The following is a 26,542-nucleotide window of genomic DNA, read 5'->3' as shown; positions in this document are numbered from 1 at the left end:
CTAAAAAATAAAAGACTTTTTAATGAAATATGTAGATTTTGTTTTAATAAAATGCAATTTCTGAAAGCGACAAATCTTAATAACTGACCCCTGCTCATTACATACACGTTTGGAAATAGTAATGACGTCACAAACAAGCGCCAACACTTTCCAGCGCTGTCCAATCCCTTTCGACGAGCTCGTCTTGTTAGCCAATCAAATGAGCGCTTCTTGCCACATGTTTCCACCCACACAAATGTAGTTCGGCTTCCCATTACACAGTCCTCTAAATTACAGCGTGAGTAGCTTTCGTCCTTACGATATTTAGCAAACTTGTCAATTGTGTTATCTATTAAAAGTTGTGGTTGTAGAAAATAAATTTACAATAAAGCATACGAAACTAAATGGCTTGCAAACCTTTACTAGCGTCCGTCGTGATTCATGTAGATGAGCTAGCTTAGCTGCCCATTCATTTCTAATTGACATTTGAATTACCGTAATGTCACAGCTAGTCAACACTTGTTATGACACACAAAAATCTATTTTTTCAATTTGACAATGGTTTTATTGTCTGTTATTGTCTTGCACATAAAAACAAAGCTTGTTGAACGTTTTAGCTAGTTTTCTCTTGGAATGATACAGAATAATGCTATTTATGCATGTAGAAACACAAACTAACATACCCAGACAGTGACTCTTGACCTTTTCCTATCCTCCCTTCTTTCCAGGATGGGGAGTGTTTTAGCAGCTAGCTCCCCGAGTCCCCCACCACCACCCTCTGCTGTTGCCAGTCCCGGTTTGACGCTGCCACCGGGTTTCGCGATGCCGCCCGTGTCACCCGGATCAGTTTCAGTTCAACCAGAAGCGGTGACGACCCCTCTGCCAAACCCGGGCGCATTTGACGAGTGTCATCGCAAGTGCAAAGGTACCAGATACTCAAACCGTATAATTTCCATTCTAACATAACACGTTTTTTCCCTTCTTAGAGATTTTCCCGATGCAGATGGAGGGCGTCCGGTTAACCGTCAATAAGGGCCTTAGCAACCATTTTCAGGTTGGTCCACTGACTTTTGGAATGCTAGATTACAGAAACTAGTAATTTATTTTGTAAAAAATTCAGGTGAACCACACCGTGTCGCTAAGCACCTTGGGCGATTCTAGCTACAGATTTGGTGCTACGTATGTTGGACAAAAGCAGACCGGTCCAGCAGAGGTATGAATATTTATTTGATTTAATGCTGTGAATGTCAATGAGTTTATCACTTGTAGACGTCCAATTCATTTGATCCATTCCACTTCAAATATATTGGACGTCTATAGCTGTGAATGGCACTCAGTGAATTGATATTACAAACTGTAAAACATTTGTGCTCAGTTTTTTCCAGTCATGGTGGGAGACATGGACAACTCCGGGAGCCTTAATGCGCAAATCATCCACCAGATTAGCGATAGCATACGTTCCAAAATGGCCTTTCAGGTATATTTCCCACAAAATAATTCTGGATACAGGTCGACCGATATGGAATTTTCTATTTTGCGAAAAGTTCAGATGATTGCCGATTTCGTAAGATGATATTTGAGGCAGATATACAGTTTCTAAAAGTATGTTTATTATGAAAGACAATTGAATCACTATTTTAGAAGTTGCTGCTTAATCCTTTAATAACACTGACCACGAGTTGGTGCAAAATCATAATTAACAATGATTATCACCCAAACTGTGAACATAAGAGTTATTCTATCATGTCGACTATTTATCGTCTGATATCAGTTGATATTGGGGGGGGGGGGTCCATTTATAGACCCGATATCTATTGGCCTGCCATCATATGGCTTGATCTTTGTAAGAAAGATCATCACCTAAACAGCCAACATACAGTGCTGGCCAAAAGTATTGGCACCCCTGCTATTCTGTCAGATAATGCTCAATTTCTCCCAGAAAATTATTCAATTACAAAATGCTTTGGTAGTAATATCTTTATTGATTTTGCTTGCAATGAAAAAAGACAAAAGAGAAAGGAAAAACAATTAAGTCATTAACATTTTACACATAACTCCAAAAATTCACTCAACCTTCTGAAAAATCATGTTATGCTTCTCTAATTTGTGTAATTTACCGCACTTGTTACTTACTTGTGGCACATAACAGGTAGTGGCAATAACTAAATCACCCTTGCAGCCAGTTAAAATGGATTAAAGTTGACTCAAGCTCTGTCATGTGTCCTTGTGTGTACCACATTGAGCATGAAGAAAAGACCAAAGAAATGTTTGAGGACTTGAAAAGTAAAATTGTGAGGAAACATGGACAATCTCAAGGCTACAAGTCTATCTCCAAAGACGTGAATGTTCCTGTGTCTACTGTGCGCAGTGTCATCAATAAGTGTAAAGCCCATGGCACCGTGGCTAACCTCCCTAGATGTGGACGGAAAAGAAAAATTGAGGAGAGATTTCAACGAAAGATTGTGCGGATGGTGGACAAAGAACCTTGACTAACATCCAAACAAGTTCAAGCTGTCCAGCAGTCCGAGGGTACAACAGTGTCAACCCGTACTATTCGTCGGTGTCTGAATGAAAAGGGACTCCATGGTAGGATACCCAGGAAGACCCCACTTCTGACCCGGAGACATAAATAAAGCCTGGCTGGAGTTTGCCAAAACTTACCTGAGAAAGCTAAAAATGTTTTGGAAGAATGTTCTCTGGTCAGATAAGAGAAAAGTAGAGCTTTTGGGGAAAAGGCATCAACATAAAGTTTACAGGATAAAAAAACGAGGCCTTCAAAGAAAAGAACACGGTCCCCACAGTCAAACATACCGGAGGTTCCCTGATGTTTTGGGGTTGCTTTGCTTTGTTCTACAAAGTACTAGGCTGGGGTGCCAATACTTTTGTCTGGCTCATTTTTGGAGTTTTGTGTAAAATGATAATGATTAAAAAAAAATTTTCATTGCAAGCAAAATAAATGAAGATATTACTACCAATGCATTTGTAATTGCAATCATTTTCTGGGAGAAATTGAGCATTATCTCACAGAATTGCAGGGGTGCCAATACTTTTGGCCAGCACTGTAAGTTATTCTATATCGGCTGAAAAGTCCATATATCAGCCCGATATATCGGTCGATCTTCATAAGAATGGTCATCCACCAAACGGCTAACAAATGCTATTCGATTATATCAGTCGATGGCCTAGCTTAAAAAAAAAAAAATAATCCAAATATCGGCCCGACATATCGGTCAAACTTTAATTGTGAACTATGAGAACAGTTTCAACTCTTGTCCAGACACAACAACACAAGTTCATCAACTGGCAAGGCGATGCCGAATTCCGAGGGAAAGATTTTACGGCGACGGTCACTTTTGGAAACCCGGATGTCCTACTTGGTTCTGGTGGGTCACCTGTAATTTAGATATTATTATTTCTAATTTACTTACTTATTTTAATGTGTCATCTTCCAATTTTTAGGTATCGTTGTAACGCACTACCTCCAGGCGCTAACGCCTGCTCTAGCGCTAGGAGGCGAGCTGGTGTACCATCGTAGGCCGTCAGAAGAGGGCGCTGTAATGTCGTTAGTTGGCAGGTACACAGGTGAGTATGCTATCACTGTCTGTGACAGGCAATGATAATCTAAAATTAGTACTTTCGTAGTTAAATATCTAACTATGGAGATTGAAGTTAATGTTTTAACTCTTTTTTTTTTTTTTCTGTACTATATTTTGTAAATGATTTATGGAAACTGAAACAAAACTCAATATGGTACACATAAGAACACAGAACAGAGGTTGAGTCAACTTTAATCCATTTCAACTGGCTGCACGTGTGATTTAGTTATTGCTACCACCTGTTATGTGCCACAGGTAAGTAACAGGTGCTGTTAATTACACAATTTAGAGAAGCATCACATTATTTTTCAAAAGTTGGAGTGAATTTTTGGAGTTTTGTGTACAATGATAATGATTTAATTGTTTTTCCATTCTCTTTTGTGTTTTTTCATCACAAGCAAAGTCAATGAAGATATCACTACCAAAGCATTAGTAATTGCAATCATTTTCTGGGAGAAATAAAGCATTATTTGACGGAATTGCAGGGGTGCCAATACTTTTGGCCAGCACTGTATGTTGGCGCTTCTTTCTTGTGACGTATTTTTCGACATCTGTGATGGGCGACACTTTTCAGGCCGCGATTGAAAACGGTAGTCTAAACAGGCATGCAAAAAGACCAGATATGAGAAAAAAATTCAGAATTGTATATAAGACTTGAGGTATGAATAGTGCTGCAACGATTAATCGATTAACTTGAGTTATTCGATTAGAAAAAAATATTCAAATTAAATTTTGCTGCTTCGAGTATTCGTTTAATCAGAGTGGCGTTGTAATGGTTTGTTTTGAAAATGTTTGCATTTAGTTTTGTTGATTTGGGTGGATAAACTGCCCTCTAGTGGCAACAGTGACTATGACATAACTCATTTCACATGGCTGAATCCAACTGCTCCTTGTCAAGACCAACATAAGCTAAGTTGTTTGGGCTAATGTTGTTTTTTATTGCATTTGTAATTTGGTTTATCGGTATATTTAGCCGTTTTTTGGGGAATATGTGTTTGAGCTATTTGTTAAGAGCATTGTAAAAAAAAACTGTTAGCATTTTATAGCATATAAGCTAGCGGACTTTTGCTATATAAGTTAGCCAATTGTTCTTTTGTTGTACTTAGATTATCATTTATTTACAGTATTTTTTTTTTTTTTTATACCTTTTGAGGCTCAGCTCAGGTATTTTAATTTTTTATCTTCCTTATCCGATTACCCGATTATTCGAACTAACTAGTTCATCGATTAATCGACTGCTAAAATAATCAGTAGCTGCAACCTTAGGTATGAACTTCGCCTAATTAGCCAGTTAATTCCATAGATTAGTTGTACTGTACTATTCAAAAGTGGCAACCGATAGTCTGAAAATAACAGTGATTTTGTTTCTTCTACCTCAGGTAACAACTACATCGCGACGCTAACACTTGGCTCAGCAGGCGCTCACGCATCCTACTACCACAAAGCTAACGAGCAGGTCAGCTAAACTCTTTATGCTACCTGACTTTAAGTACCATTACAAAGAAGTCATGATTTTTTAAAACATTTTTTCCCTCTCAACTGTTGTTTAGTTGCAAATCGGCGTGGAGTTCGACGCTAGCACTCGCATGCAAGATACTAGCGTGTCGTTCGGCTATCAGCTGGATGTACCCAAAGCTAATTTACAATTTAAAGGTACAGTATCCCCTCTTGTACTCGCTGTTTTTTAAAATGTATGTCACTAACAAAAATGTTCTTTCAGGTTCTTTAGACACGAATTGGGTGGTCGGTGCAACTCTAGAAAAGAAGTTACTCCCTTTGCCTCTTTCATTGGTTCTCTGCTCTTTCCTCAACCATAACAAGAACAAGTTTCAGTGCGGTTTCGGCGTTACCATCGGGTAAAAAGATAAATGCGCTCACACACCATGCGACTATTTATAATGTTAACTTTGATAAATTCATGCTTTAACGGACCATCAAGCCTTTTTATGTTCTGTTCTTGTAAAAACTCTGATTTAAGTGAGTTCACTTAATTTTTTTTTTTTTTTTTTAAAGGAGTCTCACTCCAATTGCCTTTTTTTTATGTTGAATACATGTGACGAAGCATAAATTAAATGTATACCTCTTGCAAAGTGAAGCAGAAATACAGTTTGTTAAAAAAAAAAAGAAGGATCTTTTTTTTCATTTTTTAAGCAGTAAAGAAGATCATTTTGGCATAAAAAAGGCAGCTGCATACACACTTGTAATTTTCTTAAAGGGAACCACGGACGGAAAGAATTGCAGTCCTGAAAAGATAAATCTTAGTTTTAATAGTTATAATTATTTGATATTCAAACCCCTCTTAATGTTTGCGTTTTTATAAAATTTGAAAATTAGTTTCACTCATAGGTTGCCATTGTTGTTGCCACGTCACTGGGCAGCGCTGCTGTAGTTTCACAGTGTTAGTCGTTAGCTACATAAACAAGACGTCGGTTCTTTTCTTCACGAAAATGGAGACTCAAAAAGGCTCCGTGACAGTAGGTTGAGATCAATTTAAAAGGAAAAGAAAAAAAGGAGGGAAAACCGCGGTAAGAGGCAGACAAATGAAAGAAAACAAGGCAATGATGCAACTAGCAAAGAAGGGATATACAAACTGTCAAATGGCAGCAAGTCAATATCTCGGCAAGCCGCCTAGGATCGGTTTAAAGACACTGCTGATGAGCTGGAATTGGATGCAGGTACGATGTTGGGAACTGATCCCACATCTCTTAACAAAACAATCTGACCAGCCACAGAATGTGACAAAATTATGCCAGTCATCATACTAGCATCGCTATCTAGCTAGCACAGCTATTCTCCCAGTCCACCCCAATCATAACCCCCAGCGTGAATTGTGCGCATAAAACATGGCGCCCTCTGTCGGTCAAATCGTACTTAATGTCATAGATTTTTAAATCAATGGCAATAATAGTTGTGTTTCTAATAACATATTTCAGTAAAAGAGAACAATTGTGGCTTATCAGAGCCTACAAGTCAATAAGTCCGAGGTTCCCTTTAGATATAGCAACATTTCAATTAGGCTTGTGACGATACAGTGATCCCTCGTTCATTCGCTGCCACCCTCCCACTTCAAATGGATTGGACGTCTATTAGTGATAAACTCTAGGCAGACGGTTGAAAGTAGCTTGTTTTTCTGTTCATTAGTTGTTTTGAGTGCATATCCCAGATTGATCTTCGTGTCTTGATATTCGATAATCGTATTGTGAGCTTCCCGCAGGTTCCCACCCCTATTTCAAAATGGTAATTCAATTTCACTACAGATAGAAAAGAAATGATGTGTTCAGTTGTATCAGTCTGTTGTTATCTTACGCATTGAAGTATGGTCACAAGTCATCACTTTTAACACATGACTGAGTGACCTTTACCTCTCCCAAATAAAATTGGCATTTATTTCCCCCCAAAAAAGCAAAAATGTTTTCGATGTAGATGACACAAATCCATAAAGCAACGTACTTTTGTAAAAATGTACTGTATTGGACTATACTTTACATTTCAAAATGTATATTTTGACTATTTTAATATATGGTGTATGAAATACATTTTTAAAGTAGATTTTCATACCGTGTGTTCATTATAAAAGTAAAACTATAAGATTAGCGTCATACTGTCATATGCTACAACTGGATTCATTACCTTTTTACTATTCATCCTTCACACAGCTGCTGGAAACAGAAATGTCGTTTAATCCATCTGCAGGCGACCATGATGATTTTACAACACTGTGCGGTGTGTGCTGGTACTCACGGGAAACGCAGTCTTCCTTAAGGCAAAAACACTACCGCTTTTGTCCACTGGCGTCGCTAAAACCAACTAAAACTGAAAGTGTTGCTTTAATCACTCATCAGATTAATCGAATATGAAAAAAATGCGTTAGTTGCAGCTCTAATATATTTATATATATGTATGTATATATATATATATATATATATATATGTGTATATATGTATGGATATACTATTTTGGTCCTTGTTTTTTTTTTTTTTTTTTTTTTTAATTAAAATTATTTAGAAATGTATGTTTTTTATATTTTGTGTTGAAAAAAAATAATTTATACTTTATTTTTACAAAATATAAATGTTTAAAATTAAAATAAAACTGTAAGATTCTATTTATTGTTTTTTTTGTTTTTAAATAAGTATTCATCATTTTACACCTTATAATAGATTAAAAAGAATATTTACTTTTCTCCCATTTTTCTTTTAATATTTAAAATATACATATTAATGAATATGCAACGTCGCCAAAATCGACTAAAACTGAAAGTGTTGCTTTATTCACTCATCAGATTAATCGAATATGAAAAAATCGTTAGTTGCAGCCCTAATATATATATGTATATTTATGTATGGATATACTATTTTGGTCCTTGTTTGTTTTATTTATTTATTTTTTTATTAAAATTATTTAGAAATGTATGTTTTTTATATTTTGTGTTGAAAAAAAAATAATTTATACTTTATTTTTACAAAATATAAATGTTTAAAATTAAAATAAAACTGTAAAATTCTATTTATTGTTTTTTTTTTGTTTTTAAATAAGTATTAATCATTTTACACCTTATAATAGATTAAAAAGAATATTTAATTTTCTCCCATTTTTCTTTTAATATTTAAAATATACATATTAATGAATATGCAACGTCGCCAAAGTCAACTAAAACTGAAAGTGTTGCTTTATTCACTCATCAGATTAATCGAATATGAAAAAAATCGTTAGTTGCAGCCCTAATATATATATATGTATATTTATGTATGGATATACTATTTTGGTCCTTGTTTTTTATTTATTTTTTAAATTAAAATTATTTAGAAATGTATGTTTTTTACATTTTATGTTGGAAAAAAAATAATTTATACTTTATTTTTACATAATATAAATGTTTAAAATTAAAAATGTTTTTAAAAAAAAAAATCCTATTTACTGTTTTTTGTTTTTAAATAAGTATTAATCATTTTACACCTCATAATAGATTAAATTCAATTCAATTCAATTTTATTTGTATAGCCCTGGATCACAACATTTACTTTTCTCCTATTTTTCTTTTAATATTTAAAATATACATATTATTGAATTAAAAAATGAAGCAAAAAAATATTGCCGTTCCCCTCTTTTTCTGTTTGTTTTTGTTAAAAAAATACAAACAATTTTGTTAACACTTCATTTGACAGTGGGTTCATAAAACTGGCATTAGACCGTCATAATTATGACATTACACTAACATGAGCATTAATAAATGCTTATGACAGATGTCATTAAGTGTCAGCTGAAAAATGATGTCACTAAATCCATTGACGTCCAGTCCGCATCTTTTACAAAGTGACATAATTTCCCAGATGATATTTGTCATAAACATTCATTAATGCTCATGACAGTGTCACGTCATACTTGTGAAGGTAGTATGAACCCACTGTCAAATCAAGTGTTACCAAATGTTTTAATCCGAAGAAATACAAGAATATTTACTATTAACTATTAATAGAAACCTGTGATTTAACAACATTTTGTTGAACAAAGCAAATCTCTAAATCCAATCATGTCATCAATGATAAAAGCACTACTTTAATTTAAAGTAGAGTGACACTATCAAAGGTCTTCTGGTGACATCACTGCACTGATGTGGCTGTCTCCGAGGTGACAACTGAACATTTTGAGTTGAACTTTGTTCAGTCGTCGCCTCAATATAACCTCGGCAGGACTCGCAGATGCTCCCAAAACTGACAAATCCGACCCCAGAGGTGAGAACACACTTGATATTTCGGATTTCAAACTGAAAATTCTGAAATCGGTTTACGTTTTCATCCACAGCGGCAATCATAAAGCTCGTTTTGCTTGCCGTTTTGGCTTTTTCTGCCGGTAAGACCCAAGACTATTTCATTTGACGTCATAAGCTTCACAAAAATGTTTCTGAGTGAATTTTTCTGTCTCCAGGCTGCCACGCCAAAGTGGTACAGCATAGTCAGACGAAAGCGCAACTGGACATGGTCAAAGATGCCTTTTGGGACTACATCGCTAAGGCGTCATCCACGGCAGAGGACTCACTGGCGCTGATTAAACGGTCGGATTTCGGAAAGGAAATCAAGTAAGAAAAGTAGAAAGTGTGACCTTGTTTGAGAAAGACCTCAGTTTTAGGAATTTGGCGTGATATCGGCTGAAAATGAACTCATTCCTTGCACCTAGTCATAGCGTATTGGACGTCTACTGCCGTCAATGGCAGCCAATGAGTTAATCTATGGACTGTGCTGTCATTTAAAATGGATTGGACATCCATTTTCTAATCTTCTGAATAATTTTACCAGTAATTGATCAATTTGATAGATCCATTTGTCTGTGATAAATCCGATTAATCTGATTTTCCAATTAATCTGTGGATTCTAATCTCATATTGCGATTAATCTGTGGATTCTAGTGCTGCCAGTCCAAATGGATTGGACGTTTAATAGCTGTCAATGGCAAACCACGTGATCATTGCTAGGGGATGAGTAATGATTGATTTGTTTGAATAGATTTATCTCAATAGATTAATCTATTTGTGGATTCTTGTGTTGCCAGTCCAAATGCGTTGGATGTTTTGTCGCCGTCAATAGCAAACCACATGATCATCGGTATGAGATGAGTAATGTGGGATGAGTAATGATAGATTATTTGAATGGATTCATTTCAATAGATTAATCTATCTGTGGAGTCTATAATCTCATATTGCAATTAATCTGTGGATCCGAGTGCTGTCAATCTAAATGGATTGGACGTTTCGTCGTCGTCAATGGCAAACCACATGATCATTGGTAGGGAATGAGTAATGAGAGATTAATCTGAATTGATTAATCACAGTAGATTAATCTGTCATCGATTTTATTTTATATTGCACTTAATCTGTGGATTCTAGGGCTGCCAGGCCATTTGCGTTGGACGTTTCGTCGCCGTCAATGGCAAACCACATGATCATTGGTAGGGGATGAGTCATGATAGATTCATTTGAATATATCTCAATCGATTAATCTATCTGTGGATTGTAATTTCATATGGTGCTTAATCTGTGGATTCTTGTGCTGTCAGTCCAAATGGATTGGTTGTTTCGTCGTCGTAAATGGCAGACCACGTGATCATTGGCAGGGGATAAATAGTGATAGATTAATATGAATTGCTTAATCTCAATAGATTAATCTATCTGTTGATTCTAATTTTGTATTGCAATTAATCTGTGGATCCTAGTGCTATCAATCCAAATGGATTGGACGTTTCTTCGTCGTCGTCAATGGCAAACCTCGTGATCATTGGTATGGGATGAGTAATAATATATTAATCTGGAATGATTAATCTGAATAGAATAATCAATTTGTGGAGTCTAACCTCATATTGCAATTAATCTGTGGATCCTAGTGCTGTCAATCCAAATGGATTGGACGTTTCGTTGTCGTTAATGGTAAACCACATGATCATTGGTTGGGAATGAGTAATGATAGATTTAATATAGAATAATAATAGAATTAATTAATCACAATAGATTAATCTATCATGGATTTTAATTTTACATTGCAATTAAATCTGTGGATTCTAGGGCTGCCAGTCCAATTGCGTTGGACGTTTCATCGCCGTCAATGGCAAACCACATGATCATTGGTAGGGGATGAGTCATGATAGATTCATTTGAATACACATCAATAGATTAATCTATCTGTGGATTCTAATTTCATATTGCGCTTAATCTGTGGATTCTAGTGCTGTCAATCCAAATGGATTGGATGTGTCGTTGTCAATCGCAGACCACGTGATCATTGGCAGGGGATAAATAGTGATAGATTAATCTGAATTGGTTAATCTCAATAGATTATCGGTTTATTTTAATTTTCTATTGCGATTAATCTGTGGATGCTAGTGCTGTCAATCCAAATAGATTGGACGTTTCGTCATCGTCAATGGCAAACCTCGTGATCATTGGTAGGGAATGAGTAATAATAGATTAATCTGGAATGATTAATTTGAATAGAATAATCTATTTGTGGATTCTAATCTCATATTGCGATTCATCTATGGATTCTAGTGCTGTCAGTCCAAATGGATTGGATGTTTCATCGCCGTCAAGGTAGGGGATGAGTTAATGATAGATTAAATAATCTGAATAGATAAATCTCAGTGATCGTCCTAAGGACAAACAATACGTAAAATGAAAGAATAAATAATCTTTCTATTAAATTGGCCCTTAATCTGTACATTCTCAATTGAATGGAAAAAAAATCTATATTCGCTTTTGTATTTTTAAAATTTAAAAAAAAATTTTTTTTTTAATTAATCAACTAAATTATATGTATTTGAAATAAAATAAAAGGGAAACTTTTTTCATTTTTACATTTATTTTAATGAAATGAAAAAACAAGCAAAAAAATAAAGAGTATTCAGTATTTAAAAGCAGTTAACAACTGAAAAAAAAGAATATTCTCTAAATTCCCGCGAAAACATAATTATATCTTTGTAATTAATATACAGCTGCTTTAGAAAACAATACAGTCATGTATAATTCATCAACCTCAAGTTCATATTTACAGCTAAAATGTCAAACTCTGAGTCATAAAACAGTAAAATAGTTATTGCTGATTCATCAACAATCCAACTCCGTTCTTCCACAGCACTTTGATCGCCAGCGGCGGCGACGCCATCACTAGATTGACGGACGTCCTGGGCTCTCACGTCAACACGTCGGGCTTCTCAGAACGAAGCCGGCTCCTGAAAAGCCGTCTGGAGAAGGATCTGGAATCCGCCGTGACACACTTGCGACCTTACGCTGACGAATTTGCCGCTCATTTCCTCCAACAGCTGGAGGAACTGAAAAAAGAAGTGTCCTCTTACGCCAAAAGCGCCCACTCGGGAGCGCTTGAGTCGGTCCTGCTCGGAAAAAGCCGAGAATTTAAGAGTCGACTGGACGACCTGGGGAGCCAAATGGTTCCTTACGCCGAGGAGCTCGCGCGCAAGCTGGAGCGTGGCTTTGAAGAGTTCCAGGAGAAGGCCGCTCCTCTGGCGAGGAGCTTTCACAACCAGTTTACGGAGAAGGCCCGGGAAATCCGAGAGAAGCTGGGCCCGTACGGGGAGGAGCTTCGGGCTAAGTTGGAGCGACTGGCAGCTCTCTGGGAGTCCTTCACAAATACCACAAAGCAGTAAAAATCAGCAAAATGGACTTAAAATGTGCAATATTCATTTATACCTCATGTTTGACTGTCACACTAATAAATCATGTCCATGAACTTTCGCTGTCTGGGGTCTGTGCTGGAGTTGACGTATTCTTTCCACGTCCAGCGCATTCACACATTCATCTCATTTTTAAGGTTAAAAATGCATTGTTTTGGTTTGGGACTCGTGTCAGCCATAAATTCATTTGATAAATGAATCTATGAAGTTTTCATTCAATGGTTTGTTTTTGGCAGCCCTTTTAATTTTTGTCTTGGTCTTTTGGATAGAGACTGACTAATGCAGGGGTCCCCAAACTTTTTCCTGTGAGGGCCACATAACTTTTCCCTTCTCTGATGAGGGGCCGGGGTCAGTTTGCAACGGAAAAGGTGTGACGATTGCAGGAGTGCCTAAATGTAAAAATGTATTGTTTTTCAGAAAGCCACAATCAAATAACCCTTTCTGGATTCTTCACGGAACAAAAGTAATTAAAAAATAATAGCAATATAATACAACATAATATAATATATAGGGCTGTCAAAATTATCGCGTTAATGGGCGGTAATTAATTTTTAAAAATTAATCATGTTAAAATATTTGACGCATTTAACGCACATGCCCCGCTCAGATTAAAACAACAGCACAGTGTCATGTGCACTTGTTACTTGTGTTTTTGGGTGTTTTGTTGCCCTCTGCTGGCGCTTGGGCGCGACTTATTTTATGGGTTTCAGCACCATTGTGTAATTATTGACATCAACAATGGCGAGCTACTAGTTTATTTTTTGATTGGAAGTTTTACAAATTTTATTAAAACGAAAACATTAAGAGGGGTTTTAATATACAATTTCTATAACTTGTACTAACATTTATCTTTTAAGAACTACAAGTCTTTCTATCCATGGATCGCTTTAACAGTTAATAATGTTATTGCTATCTTGTTGAGTTATTGTTATAATAAACAAATACAGTACTTATGTACTGTATGTTGAATATATATATCCGTCTTATCTTTCCATTCCAACAATAATTTACAGAAAAATATGGCATATTTTATAGATGGTTTGAATTGCGATTAATTGCGATTAATTCATTTTTAAGCTGTGATTAACTCGATTAAAATTTTTAATCGTTTGACAGCCCTAATAATAAATTATAATACAATATAATATAATAAATAATAACACTATTAATATAATAAATAATAATAACACTATTAATTAAATCGATAATAACAAAATAACCCTCTCTGGGTTCTTCACAGAAAAAAAGCAAGGAAATAAATAACACTATTGAGGGTAATTTTTTTTGTTTTTTTTGTTCAAGGGGCCGGTCCAAATGTGGAGGCGGGCTGTATCTGGCCCGCGGGCCGTAGTTTGGGGAACCCTGGACTAATGAATTTTTCAGGACCGATAACGATTATTAGTAGTTAGAGGGGCCGATAACAGTTCAATAAAAGTTCAAAATAAATAGCTCTCCGGAATAAAGTGTTCCAAAAAAAAAAGTTTTAAACATGTTACTGTCTCACGGTGACGCCTTCATAATGAAATTTATTTTTAAACAAGAATAATGTAGAAAAAAATCATGTCTTTATTAAACCTGTGGGCGTTATTTTATTTTGACTAAATTCTTGTGATTTTGTCCAAAGTATAGCTTTTCATTTGAAGTGTGATTACGTCGTTTCTGAATATTTTTTCCCTTTCAACTACTCAAAAATGATCAGACCTATCTACACATATATAGTTTTATTTATTTATTTATTTATTTTTTGCCCCCTATGGACGATAATAGCAGTATTATTCTAATAGCAAAACTAACTATGCTGTATATATATATCTAGTAGGGCTGTCAAAAATATCGCGTCAACGGGCGGTAATTAATTTTTTTAATTAATCACGTTAAAATATTTGGCGCAATTAACACACATGCCCCGCTCAAACAGATTAAAATGACAGTACAGTGTAATTTCCGCTTGTTACTTGCTTTTTGGTGTTTAGCGCCCTCTGCCGGCGCTTGGGTCCAACTGATTTTATGGGTTAGTACCATGAGTGAGCATGGTGTAATTATTGACATCGACAATGGCGAGCTACTAGTTTATTTTTTGATTGAAAATTTTACAAATTTTAATAAAACGAAAACATTAAGAGGGGTTTTAATATACAATTTCTATAACTTGTACTAACATTTATCTTTTAAGAACTACAAGTCTTTCTATTCATGGATCGCTTTAAGAGAATGTTAATAATGTTAATGCCATCTTGTTGATTTATTGTTATAATAAACAAATACAGTACTTATGTACCGTATGTTGAATATATATATCCGTCTTGTGTCTTATCTTTCCATTCTAACAATAATTTACAGAAAAATATGGCATATTTTAGAGATGGTTTGAATTGCGATTAATTACGATTAATTCATTTTTAAGCTGTAATTAACTCGATTAAAAATTTTAATCGTTTGACAGCCCTAATATAAGATAAAGGTCTAATTTGAATATTTTATATGACATAGAGGGTTGAATAAGTTCAAAAGTCATAACAACAGAATTTCTTATGCATGCCCAGTTTTTACACGATGGCAGTTTTCTGAATCAAACTAAATTCTTGTGATTTTGTCCAAAGTACTGCGATTATTATACTGCAATTAATCTGAGGTTTGTAGCGCTACCTGTGAAAATGAATCGGACATAAATCAACGTCAATAGCGCAGGCACGAAATTAATAGATTAATCTGTCAAGTATGCAATTAAGCAAATTAATCAGATTCTAACGCTGGATTAGACGTCTATCGGCATCAATGGCACATGATCATAGGTAGTGAATGATTTAATTAATCATTTTTGGGGATTAATCTATGGATTCTAATGGCAAGTCAACATTGATTGGATCTGGAAGCTTTTTTAAAAAAAAATTTAAAAATTTAATTAATATGAAATATTTTCAATCAAATTAAAATGAAGAAAAAAAATCATGTTTTTTATAATATTATTTTTTATTTCAATAGGATAGGGCATTTCAATCGGGATCGAATGATCTCTGCGAGTGCTCCCGCTCAAAATGAATTGGACGTCTATCGCCGTCAATGGCAAGACACATGATCATTGGTAGTGAATTAGTAAATGATAGATTAACCTGTTGAATAATTTTGCAAGTAATCGATGACTTTGATAGACACGACCGGCTAATAAATTTTCGATTAATCTAGTTTTGCGATTAATCTACGGATTCTAACGCCCTCATTCAAAATGAATTGGACGTCTATTACCGTCAGTGGCAAGATACATCACTGGGTAAAAGTTGTAGTCAATAGATTTATCTGGCGATAGATTAATCTAAATTTGCAATTAATCTAATTATTTTTTTTAAAAAAACAGTTTAAGAAACAATTTTAAAGTCATTTTCAGTCATTTTTCAAGATTTAGTCCTAAAATAATTCAATAATTCACAAAAGGTCAAAGTTCAAAGAAGACAAAGGTCAAGGCCTCTTTTATTTACAACTCACGTAACCCTGAATTACTATGCTACTTCCTGACAACAAACAGTCCTCCAGTTCCAAATATTGACCCGTGGCAACACGTCCGAGTGCAACGTGGCGCCAAAATAACACGCACAGCAATAAAAGTTGACAACGCGCTTAACGACGGGAACTTCGAACGCCGCTTGTGACATCACCGCCGGCTAATGTCTATAAAAGGTCAGACGGCGGCTCTGTGTGCCTCGTCGCTCAGCTGCAAGTACTCGGTAAGTTTTTACACTGACTTTTTCCTCAATTTATGTGTTTTTTCTTAGACTTTTATTTTCTTTTCATTTTAGTTGTCTGCCGCGGTCCCATCATGAAGGTTTTTCTTGTCATCGTCGCTTTGGCGGCCATTTCAAGTGAGTTCTATCAAGTTTTGGTATTGTAGGAATGCTTCGACAAGGTTTTTTTTGGGCTGATTTTAAGTGTTCCGACATCGAATCAGTTTGCTTGCTGCCTATGAAAAACGTTTTTGAGGAAAAAAAAGCAAGCATTGAACCATTTGGAGTCATTTGATGGTTTTGTCAATGTTATAGGACCCACAAAAAATGTTTTTTTTTTGACTGATTTTTAACTGTTTCAACTACAAACTGTTTTGCTTCTTTTTCAAGAGAAAAAAGGCAAACATTGAACCATTTGGAGTCATTTGATGGTTAGGTTCAATGTTATTGGACCCACAAAAAAATGTTTTTTTTTGCCTGATTTTTAACTGTTTCAACTACAAACTGTTTTGCTTACTTCTTTTTCAAGAGAAAAAAAGCAAGCATTGAACCATTTGGAGTCATTTGATGGTTTGGTCAATGTTATAGGACCCACAAAAAAATTTTTTTTTTGCCTGATTTTTAACTGTTTCAACTACAAACTGTTTTGCTTACATCTTTTTCAAGAGAAAAAAAGCAAGCATTGAACCATTTGGAGTCATTTGATGGTTTGGTCAATGTTATAGGACCCACAAAAAATGTTTGTTTTTGACTGATTTTTAACTGTTTCAACTACAAACTGTTTTGCTTACTTCTTTTTCAAAAGAAAAAAAGCAAACATTGAACCATTTGGAGTCATTTGATGGTTTGGTCAATGTTATAGGACCCACAAAAAATGTTTTTTTTGGACTGATTTTTAACTGTTTCAACTACAAACTGTTTTGCTTACTTCTTTTTCAAAAGAAAAAAAGCAAACATTGAACCATTTGGAGTCATTTGATGGTTTGGTCAATGTTATAGGACCCACAAAAAATGTTTTTTTTGGACTGATTTTTAACTGTTTCAACTACAAACTGTTTTCCTTACTCCTCTTGAAAAAAATGGGGGAAATTTCACAAAAAAAAAGCTTGTATTGAAGCTTTCTGAGTCGTTTGACTCTCTGGTCAGGTATTGGACCCACAAAAAACATTATTGTCAAGTGAGTTCTATCGATTATTTTTTTCTTTTGCTGATTTTCACAGTTCCAATTTCAAATTGTTTTCATGGGTCCTTGCGATATTTTTTAAAGAGTAATACCACCCAAAAATGCATGTATTGAACCATTTGGATGTTTATTGGCTGATTATAACTGGTTTTGCTCACTCCTCTTAAAGAAAGACAAAAATCCCACCAAAAAAAGCTTTCAGATTCGTTTGACTCTATGGTCAATGTTATTGAACCAACAAAAAACAGCCAGTATTGTCGGAATGCTTTGACAGGTTTTTTTTGGTGTTTTTTTAGGGGACTGATTTTCACTGGTCCAACTTCAAATTGTTTTGCTGGCTCCGTTTCCCCTTTTAAAGATCAATTCCACCCAAAAATGCAAGCATTGAAGCTTTCGGCGTCATTTGACTCTAAGGTCAATGTTTTTGGATCCACAAAAAACAGTATTGTCAAGTGAGTTATCTTTTTTTCAAAAACTGATTGTCATTGTTCCAATTTCAAATTGTTTTGCTGGCTCCTTTTTGATTTTTTTTTTTTTCAAGAGTAATACCACCCAAAATGCATGCATTGGACCATTTGGAGTCATTTGTCAGCATAAGTCAAGGTTATAGGACCCACAAAAAAATTCCTGGCTGAGTATAATTGTTTTGCTCACTCCTTCAGAAAAAAATTAGGAAAGTTCCACCAAAAAAAAGCATGTATTGAAGCTTACAGAGTCGTTTGACTCTATGGTCAATGTTATTAAACCCAGAAAAACAGTCAGGTTAAGTGAGTTCTATCAAGTTTTGGTATTGTCGGAGTGCCATGAGAGGTTTTTTTGTTGTTTTTTGGGGGACTGATTTTGTTTTTGACTGACTTTTAACTGTTTTGCTTACTCCTCTTGAAAAAAGAATGGGGAAAATTTCATGAAAAAAGCTTGTATTGAAGCTTCCGGAGTCCTTTGACTCTATGGTCATTGTTTTTGGACCCACAAAAAACAGTATTGTCAAGTGAGTTATATCTTTTTTTTTTTAACTGATTTTCTCTGTTCCAATTTCCAATTGTTTTGCTGGTTCCTTTTGATTTTTTTTTTTAAGAGTAATGCCATTTGGAATCATTTGACTGCATAAGTCATGGTTACAGGACCCACAAAAAATGACAGATTTTATTGGCTGATTTTAACTGTTTTGCTCACTCTTCTTGAAAAAAAATTCGGAAAATTCTGCCAAAAAAACATGCATTGGACCATTTGGAGTCATTTGTAAGTATAAGTCAAGTTTATAGGACCCACAAAAAAAATTCCTGGCTGAGTATAATTGTTTTGCTCACTCCTCTAGAAAAAAAATGAGGAAAATTCCACAAAAAAGCATGTATTGAAGCTTACAGAGTCGTTTGACTCTATGGTCAATGTTATTGAACCCAGAAAAACAGTCAGGTTAAGTGAGTTCTATCAAGTTTTGGTATTGTCGGAGTGCCATGACAGGTTTTTTTTTTGTTTTTTGGAGGACTGATTTTGTTTTTGACTGATTTTTAACTGTTTTGCTTACTCCTCTTGAAAAAAGAATGGGGAAAATTTCATGAAAAAAGCTTTATTGAAGCTTTCGGAGTCCTTTGACTCTATAGTCAATGTTTTTGGACCCACAAAAAACAGTATTGTCAAGTGAGTTATATATATATTTTTTTTAACTGATTTTCTCTGTTCCAATTTCCAGTTGTTTTGCAGGCTCCTTTTGATTTTTTTTTTTAAGAGTAATGCCATTTGGAATCATTTGACTGCATAAGTCATGGTTACAGGACCCACAAAAAAATGACAGATTTTATTGGCTGATTTTAACTGTTTTGCTCACTGTGCTTAAAAAAAATGAGGAAAATTCCGCCAAAAAAAACATGTATTGAAACTTTCAGAGTCGTTTGACTCATGGTCAATGTTTTTGGACCCACAAAAAACAGTAATGTCAAGTGTGTGTCAAGATTTTTTTTTTTTACTGATTTTCACTGGTCCATCTTCATATTGTTTTGCTGGCTCCTTTTGATTTTTTAAAAAAGAGTAATACTACCCAAAAATGCATGCGTTTAACCATTTGAAGTCATTTGACTGCATAAGTCAAGGTTATAGGACCCACAAAAAATATTTATTGCCTGATTTTAACTTTTTTGCTCGCTCCTCTTTAAAAAAAAATGAGGAAAGTTCCACCCAAAAAAACATGTATTGAAGCTTTCAGAGTCGTTTGACTCTATGGTCAATTTTGGTGAACCCACAAAAAACATTCAGGTCAAGTGAGTTCTATCAAGTTTTGGAATTGTCGGAATGCTTTAAAAGTTTTTTTTTTTTTTTTTGTGGGGACTGATTTACACTGGTTCAACTTCAAATTATTTTTCTGGCTCCTTTTGACTTTTTAAAGAATAATCCCACCAAAAAATGCAAGGTTTGAACCATTTGGAGTCATATGACTGTATAGTCAATGTTATCTGAGGCACAAAAAAATGTTTATTGACGGATTTTACCTGTTTTGTTCACTACTCTGAAAAATTCTTTGGGGAAAAATTCCACCTCAACAAACATGTCTAGAAGCTTTTGGAGTTATTTGACTTTATGGTCAATGTTTTGGGACCCACAAAAAAAAAAACTCGCCTATTGGCTACCATTCAAATTGAAAATGTACCCACAAATTCTCACTTGGACAAACAAATCAATATCCATTGGCTTCAATTGACTCGGACACACCAACAACATCACCATTGGTCATTGTTTTTGTCCAAAAACCTCAAATTCAGTATCATTTCGTGACGGAACAAATATGAACAGGGCCCGGGTGCGATGAGTAAAAAAAGGCCCCTCTGAGTGGATCATTCTACATTAACTGAGATTTGGTACGGATTCGCACGTTTGATCAAAATGTCACTGTTTTTGACCCAAAAAATTCCCATTAAATTTCACTGACATATTGAAGAATCACATCTTTGTGTATTCACATCATTCAGATATTAACATACTTTATTCCAACAATAATTTTTAAAGGTTTTTTCACACGTTCAAAAACTGTTTTTGCTCCAGAAATGACTTTTCCACTTCAAATATTAATTTCCTGCGTTTAAATCAGACTGCCAGGCCAAGAGTTTCTACTATGATGACCCGAGCACAGCCTGGGAGGAGTTCTTTGAAGAATACATGTCGGCGCTAAATTTGAAAGCTGACGAAATCGTGAAGAACATCAAGACCTCCCAGATCGGCAGAGAACTTGAGTAAGTTTCCCAAACTTAACCTTAAACTTAACAACTTCCTTTGTGTTAATCCTACAAATTTCCACCATCTCAGCACGCTGATCCAAGACAGCGTCGCCGAGCTCACCGCGTACCGTTCCGACCTGGAGACCAAGCTAGCTCCGTACACTCGGGAAACAATCGGGCGTCTGAGCGGAGATCTACAAGGGGTGGCGGAACTCCTCCGTGAGCGTGTGAACAACGCCAGGGAGCAGATGGACAACTACGGGCAGGAACTGCGGACCATGGTGGAGCAGAACACGGATGATGTCAGACTGCGGGTCAGCACGTACGTACGCAAGATGAAGAAACGCCTCAACAAGGAAGCTGCGGATATTCAAAAGTGAGTGGTGTTTTTGTCATTGTGCAATATTGCAACTTCAGTAGAAAGCGAAAACAAATTTATCAGTTAAATGCATAATTATTAGATGTAATACCGATATCCCGATCTTGTCCAATTCCAAAAATCAGATTCCAATATAAAGTTGATACCGATATATGCAGTCGTGGACTCAACCGATTATTGCTAATTGTATTGTGATGCCCCACTGGATGCTTTAATAATAATAATGCTCACATAGCAAATCCCTAAAATTTTAATTTAGAGACATCTAATGGTCAATAAGCATAACTACTGTGCTAAGCTGTGACCAGCCCTTGTAGGAATGCTTCGACAAGGTTTTTTTATGGGCTGATTTTAAGTGTTCAGACATCGAATCAGTTTGCTTGCTGCCTATGAAAAACGTTTTTGAGAAAAAAAAGCTAGCATTGAACCATTTGGAGTCATTTGATGGTTTGGTCAATGTTATAGGACCCACAAAAAATGTTTTTTTGCCTGATTTTTAACTGTTTCAACTACTAACTGTTTTGCTTACTTCTTTTTCAAGAGAAAAAAAGCAAGCATTGAACCATTTGGAGTCATTTGATGGTTTGGTCAATGTTATAGGACCCACAAAAAAATGTTTTTTTTTTGGCTGATTTTTAACTGTTTCAACTACAAACTGTTTTCCTTACTCCTTTTGAAAAAAATGGGGAAAATTTCACGAAAAAAGTTTGTATTGAACAGCTTTCTGAGTCGTTTGACTCTCTGGTCAATGTTATTGGACCCACAAAAAACAGTATTGTCAAGTGAGTTCTATCAATTATTTTTTTCTTTTGCTGATTTTCACTGTTCCAATTTCAAATTGTTTTGCTGGCTCCTTGCGATTTTTTTTGTTAAAGAGTAATACCACCCAAAATGCATGTATTGAACCATTTGGATGTTTATTGGCTGATTATAACTGTTTTGCTCACTCCTCTTAAAGAAAGAGAAAAATTCCACCAAAAAAAGCTTTCAGATTCATTTGACTCTATGGTCAATGTTATTGAACCAACAAAAAACAGGCAGGTCAAGTGAGTTCTACCAAGTTTTAGTATTGTCGGAATGCTTTGACAGGTTTTTTTGTTGTTTTTTGGGGGGGGACTGATTTTCACTGGTCCAACTTCAAATTGTTTTGCTGGCTCCGTTGGACTTTTTAAAGAGTAATTCCACCCAAAAATGCAAGCATCGAAGCTTTCGGCGTCATTTGACTCTAAGGTCAATGTTTTTGGATCCACAAAAAACAGTATTGTCAAGTGAGTTATATCATTTTTTTACAAACTTATATGTATAAGCCTTTTGCCTTTTTGAAGGCAACATGCATATTGGCCCAAAAGCGATGTCGAAATTATCCGGTATCATATTAAAATGCTTTAATCGACCCGGACAACAATAATAATTATTCTACAGATTAATCTATCATTAACTCATTCACTTCCAGTGCTCATATTTCAGTGCCACTGACGGCGATAGACATCAAATCCATTTTGACTGGAGGCATTAGAATGCTTAGATTAATCTTAAATTTAATGGAGAGATTAATCTAGCAAATTCATCAATCGATAGCAAAATTATGCAACAGATTAATCTATCATTAACTCATTCAATACCAATGATGTGTCAGTGACATTGGCGACAATAGACATCTAATCCATTGTCATTGGCAGCATTGGAATCATAGATTAATCTCAAATTAAGCGCAAATTTCAACAATTGATTAATCCATTAAATTAGTGTGTCAGTGCCATTCCCCATGATAGACGTCTAATCCATTTTCATTGGCAGCGTTGCTTAGAGTGCATAGATTAATCACAAATTTGGTGGCTAGATTAATCTAGCAAATTCATCGATCGATTGCAAAATGATGCAACAGATTAATCTACCATTAAATCATTCAATACCGACGATGTGTCAGTGACATTGTTGACAATAGACGTTTAATCCATTGTCATTGGCAGTGGCGGCATTGGAATCATAGATTAATCTCAAATTAATCGCTAATTTCATCAATTGATTAATCTATTAGTGTGTCAGTGCCGTTGACCACGATAGAAATCGAATCCATTTTCATTGGCAGCGTTACAATCCATAGATTAATAGCAAATTTAGTCGGCAGATTAATGTGGAAAATTCATCGATTGATGGCAAAATGATGCAACAGATTAATCTACCATTAAATCATTCAATACCGACGATGTGTCAGTGACATTGTTGACAATAGACGTTTAATCCATTGTCATTGGCAGTGGCGGCATTGGAATCATAGATTAATCTCAAATTAATCGCTAATTTCATCAATTGATTAATCTATTAGTGTGTCAGTGCCGTTGACCACGATAGAAATCGAATCCATTTTCATTGGCAGCGTTACAATCCATAGATTAATAGCAAATTTAGTCGGCAGATTAAGGTGGAAAATTCATCGATCGATTGCAAAATGATGCAACAGATTAATCTACCATTAAATCATTCAATACCGACGATGTGTCAGTGACATTGTTGACATTAGACGTTTAATCCATTGTCATTGGCAGTGGCGGCATTGGAATCATAGATTAATCTCAAATTAATCGCTAATTTCATCAATTGATTAATCTATTAGTGTGTCAGTGCCGTTGACCACGATAGAAATCGAATCCATTTTCATTGGCAGCGTTACAATCCATAGATTAATAGCAAATTTAGTCGGCAGATTAATGTGGAAAATTCATCGATTGATGGCAAAATGATGCAGCAGATTAATCTATCATTAACTCATTCACGCCAATGATGCGTCAGTGACATTGACGACAATAGAAGTCTGATCCATTTTCATTGACAGCATTAGAAATCCATAGATTAATCGCAAATTTAGTCGACAGATTAATCTAGCAAATTCAAAACAGATTTATCATCAACTCATTCAATGCCAATGTTGATCAGTGACATTGACGACAATAGACGTCTAATCCATTGTCACTCGCAGCATTGGAATCATAGATTTATCTCAAATTAATCGCAAATTTCATAAACTGATTAATCTATTAAATTAGTGTATCAGTGCTATTGACCATGATAGACGACTAATCCATTTTCATTGGCAGCGCTACTTAGAATCCATAGATTAATCGCAAATTTAGTTGACACATTAATCTAGCTAATTCATTGATCCATTGCAAAATGATGCAACAGATTAATCCATCATTAACTCATGAGTCAGTGACATTGGCGACAATAAACGTCTAATCCATTTTTTGGGCGGCGTTTGAGTCCAGAGATTAATTGCAAAATTGGATCAATCGCAAACTTCATGGACTGATTAATCTATTAAATTTGTGTGTCAGTGCTATTGACCATGATAGACGTCTAGTCCATTTTCATTGGCAGCATTGGACTAATAGATTAATCCCAAATTAATTGCAAATTTCATCGATTGATTAATCTATTAAATTAATGTACAGTGCCATTGACAGTGATAGACATCCAATCTATTTTCACTGGCAGCATTAGAATCTCTATAGATTAATCGCAAAATTAAGATTAATCGCAAATTTCATCAGAAGATTAATCTATAAAATTTGTGTGTCAGCGCCATGAACGGTGATATACATCCAATCCATTTTCACCGGCAGCAGAATAATCTATAGATTAATCGTAAAATGAGATTAATCGCAAATTTCATCAAGATTAATTTATTAAATTTGTGTGTCAGTACCAATGACTGTGATATAGATCTAATCCATTTTCACGGGCAGCGTTAAAAAACATTGATTAATTGGAGCATTAGATAGCCATCTAGGAAGTCGTAGATTAATCTATCAAATTCATCAATTGCTGCAAGTAAAAATGTTGTCTTCCCACGAACCCAGACCCAATGAATGCACTTTGGAGGCTTTAATTCAAATAATCTCACTGCCAGAACCCTCTCTTGTCCTTTTCCAGTCAAGTGACCACCTACCTGGAGAAAATCCAAACCCGCACCTCCAACAACATTGAGGACTTTAGGCAACTTGTGGATCCCTACTACACTCAAGTGCGAGACAGCACCCAAGCTAAGATCAGCAGCCTGAACGACCTGCTGAAGTCCCAAGTGGCGAACATGAAAGATGCCATCGGGAGCACGGCCGACGCCGTCACCAAGCGCTATGAGAAGACCTCGCAGGACATCTACTCCACCGTGCAGGAAACGATGGAGGACCTGGGCAGCTGGTTGCAGCCTTACGTCGCCATGTTCAGTGACTATTTGTGAACTGCTATCATGAAGTGATGTAAAATGACAATAAAGAGACACTGTCATTCAAAAAGAATTTGATTTTTTTTTAACATGTAATAATGTTCATCCCAATGAAAGTATTTATGGTCACCAAATATCAAAATTTTAACACATACCATTTTTTATAGTTTATTTTAAACTGTAAATTACCTTAAAATTTCAAATTATTTTTCAAACATTTTAAATAAAATAGACATTACAAGTTTCATGTATTTAATCAAAGTTTAATGAAGCAAAAGTGCAATTTATATATTTCATTACGCAAAATATTTATTTGTACAAAAACGTTTTTTAATAAAGTCAAATGAAATTATTATTTTTTAATGACTCATCAACATCAGGTGAATGAACAAAAACAAAAATGTATAAGTTTTTTAATTTTATAAAATTTTAGCTTTACAATTGTGATTGTTAATAAAGTTAAACTACATTCCAAGGAGTCATTTTGCAAAACTACTACAGTGATCGCTTGTTACATCGCGCTTCAAACTTTGCGCACTCAGTACATTGTGTATTTTTTTCAATTTCAAAAATAAAAATCATTACAGTATTTTATCTAAGATGTTAAGATGTAGGCAAATATACACGTACAAATCAGTTTTTTTTTTTTTTTAAATCTTTATATACCTCAATTATAATTATTACATTTGCAGTGCTTGAAAACCATTTATCAAAATATACATGTACATATAAAAGGTTTTTGTTTGTTTGTTTATTTTTTTAAAATTATACATACATTATATGTATTTCTTTCCAATGCTGTTAAATCTTAAATCTGTTAAATTGTAATGAATACATTGAACACACCAAAAAAAAAAAAAAATGTAAATAAGCTACGCCTCTACTACGCGGATTTTTGATTTTCGCGGAGGGGAGGTCGGTTCCCATTAACCGCGAAAAACGATGGATCGCTGTACTTCTTTTCTTTTCGGCTTTTCCCTTCTGGGGTCGCCAAGCCATAGTAAATGAATTTCCATAATGAAAATCAAAATTATTTACTCATTTAACGTTTATGTAGCTGTGAAAAACCGAACTGAAATACAAA

The 26,542-nt window shown here is 35.1% G+C and overlaps 3 protein-coding genes across 4 annotated transcripts; all 3 read left to right on the top strand.

Annotated features, from left to right (window-relative positions):
- The first annotated feature begins 206 nt into the window (after positions 1-206).
- On the top strand, positions 207-7,506 carry tomm40l (translocase of outer mitochondrial membrane 40 homolog, like). The gene is made up of 10 exons (XM_057827984.1): positions 207-277; positions 708-904; positions 966-1,033; positions 1,100-1,192; positions 1,355-1,456; positions 3,257-3,362; positions 3,439-3,561; positions 4,955-5,031; positions 5,126-5,228; positions 5,296-7,506. Exons 2-10 carry the CDS (start codon positions 709-711, stop codon positions 5,433-5,435), a joined length of 1,008 nt encoding a protein of 335 aa, XP_057683967.1. The 5' UTR covers positions 207-277; position 708; the 3' UTR covers positions 5,436-7,506.
- On the top strand, positions 7,275-13,348 carry apoa4a (apolipoprotein A-IV a). Its single transcript, XM_057828634.1, has 5 exons — positions 7,275-7,308; positions 9,266-9,307; positions 9,378-9,425; positions 9,501-9,651; positions 12,194-13,348. The coding sequence occupies exons 1-5, from the start codon at positions 7,275-7,277 to the stop codon at positions 12,720-12,722; spliced, it is 804 nt and encodes a 267-aa protein (XP_057684617.1). The 3' UTR covers positions 12,723-13,348.
- Positions 13,349-16,174: 2,826 nt separating this feature from the next.
- On the top strand, positions 16,175-25,505 carry apoea (apolipoprotein Ea). Of its 2 annotated transcripts, XM_057828326.1 has the most exons (5): positions 16,175-16,468; positions 16,541-16,603; positions 20,728-20,869; positions 20,943-21,230; positions 25,167-25,505. In XM_057828326.1, exons 2-5 carry the CDS (start codon positions 16,561-16,563, stop codon positions 25,471-25,473), a joined length of 780 nt encoding a protein of 259 aa, XP_057684309.1. In that variant the 5' UTR covers positions 16,175-16,468; positions 16,541-16,560; the 3' UTR covers positions 25,474-25,505. The 2 variants fall into 2 exon arrangements, with proteins under 2 accessions (XP_057684309.1, XP_057684308.1); XM_057828325.1 differs by having other exon boundaries at positions 16,175-16,603.
- The last annotated feature ends 1,037 nt before the right edge of the window (positions 25,506-26,542 follow it).

The sequence above is a fragment of the Corythoichthys intestinalis genome, chromosome 22, assembly GCF_030265065.1.
Source record: "Corythoichthys intestinalis isolate RoL2023-P3 chromosome 22, ASM3026506v1, whole genome shotgun sequence".
Taxonomy (NCBI): Eukaryota; Metazoa; Chordata; class Actinopteri; order Syngnathiformes; family Syngnathidae; genus Corythoichthys; species Corythoichthys intestinalis.
The sequence above is the reverse complement of the archived record's forward strand: the minus strand, read 5'-3'. Positions and strand labels throughout refer to the sequence as shown.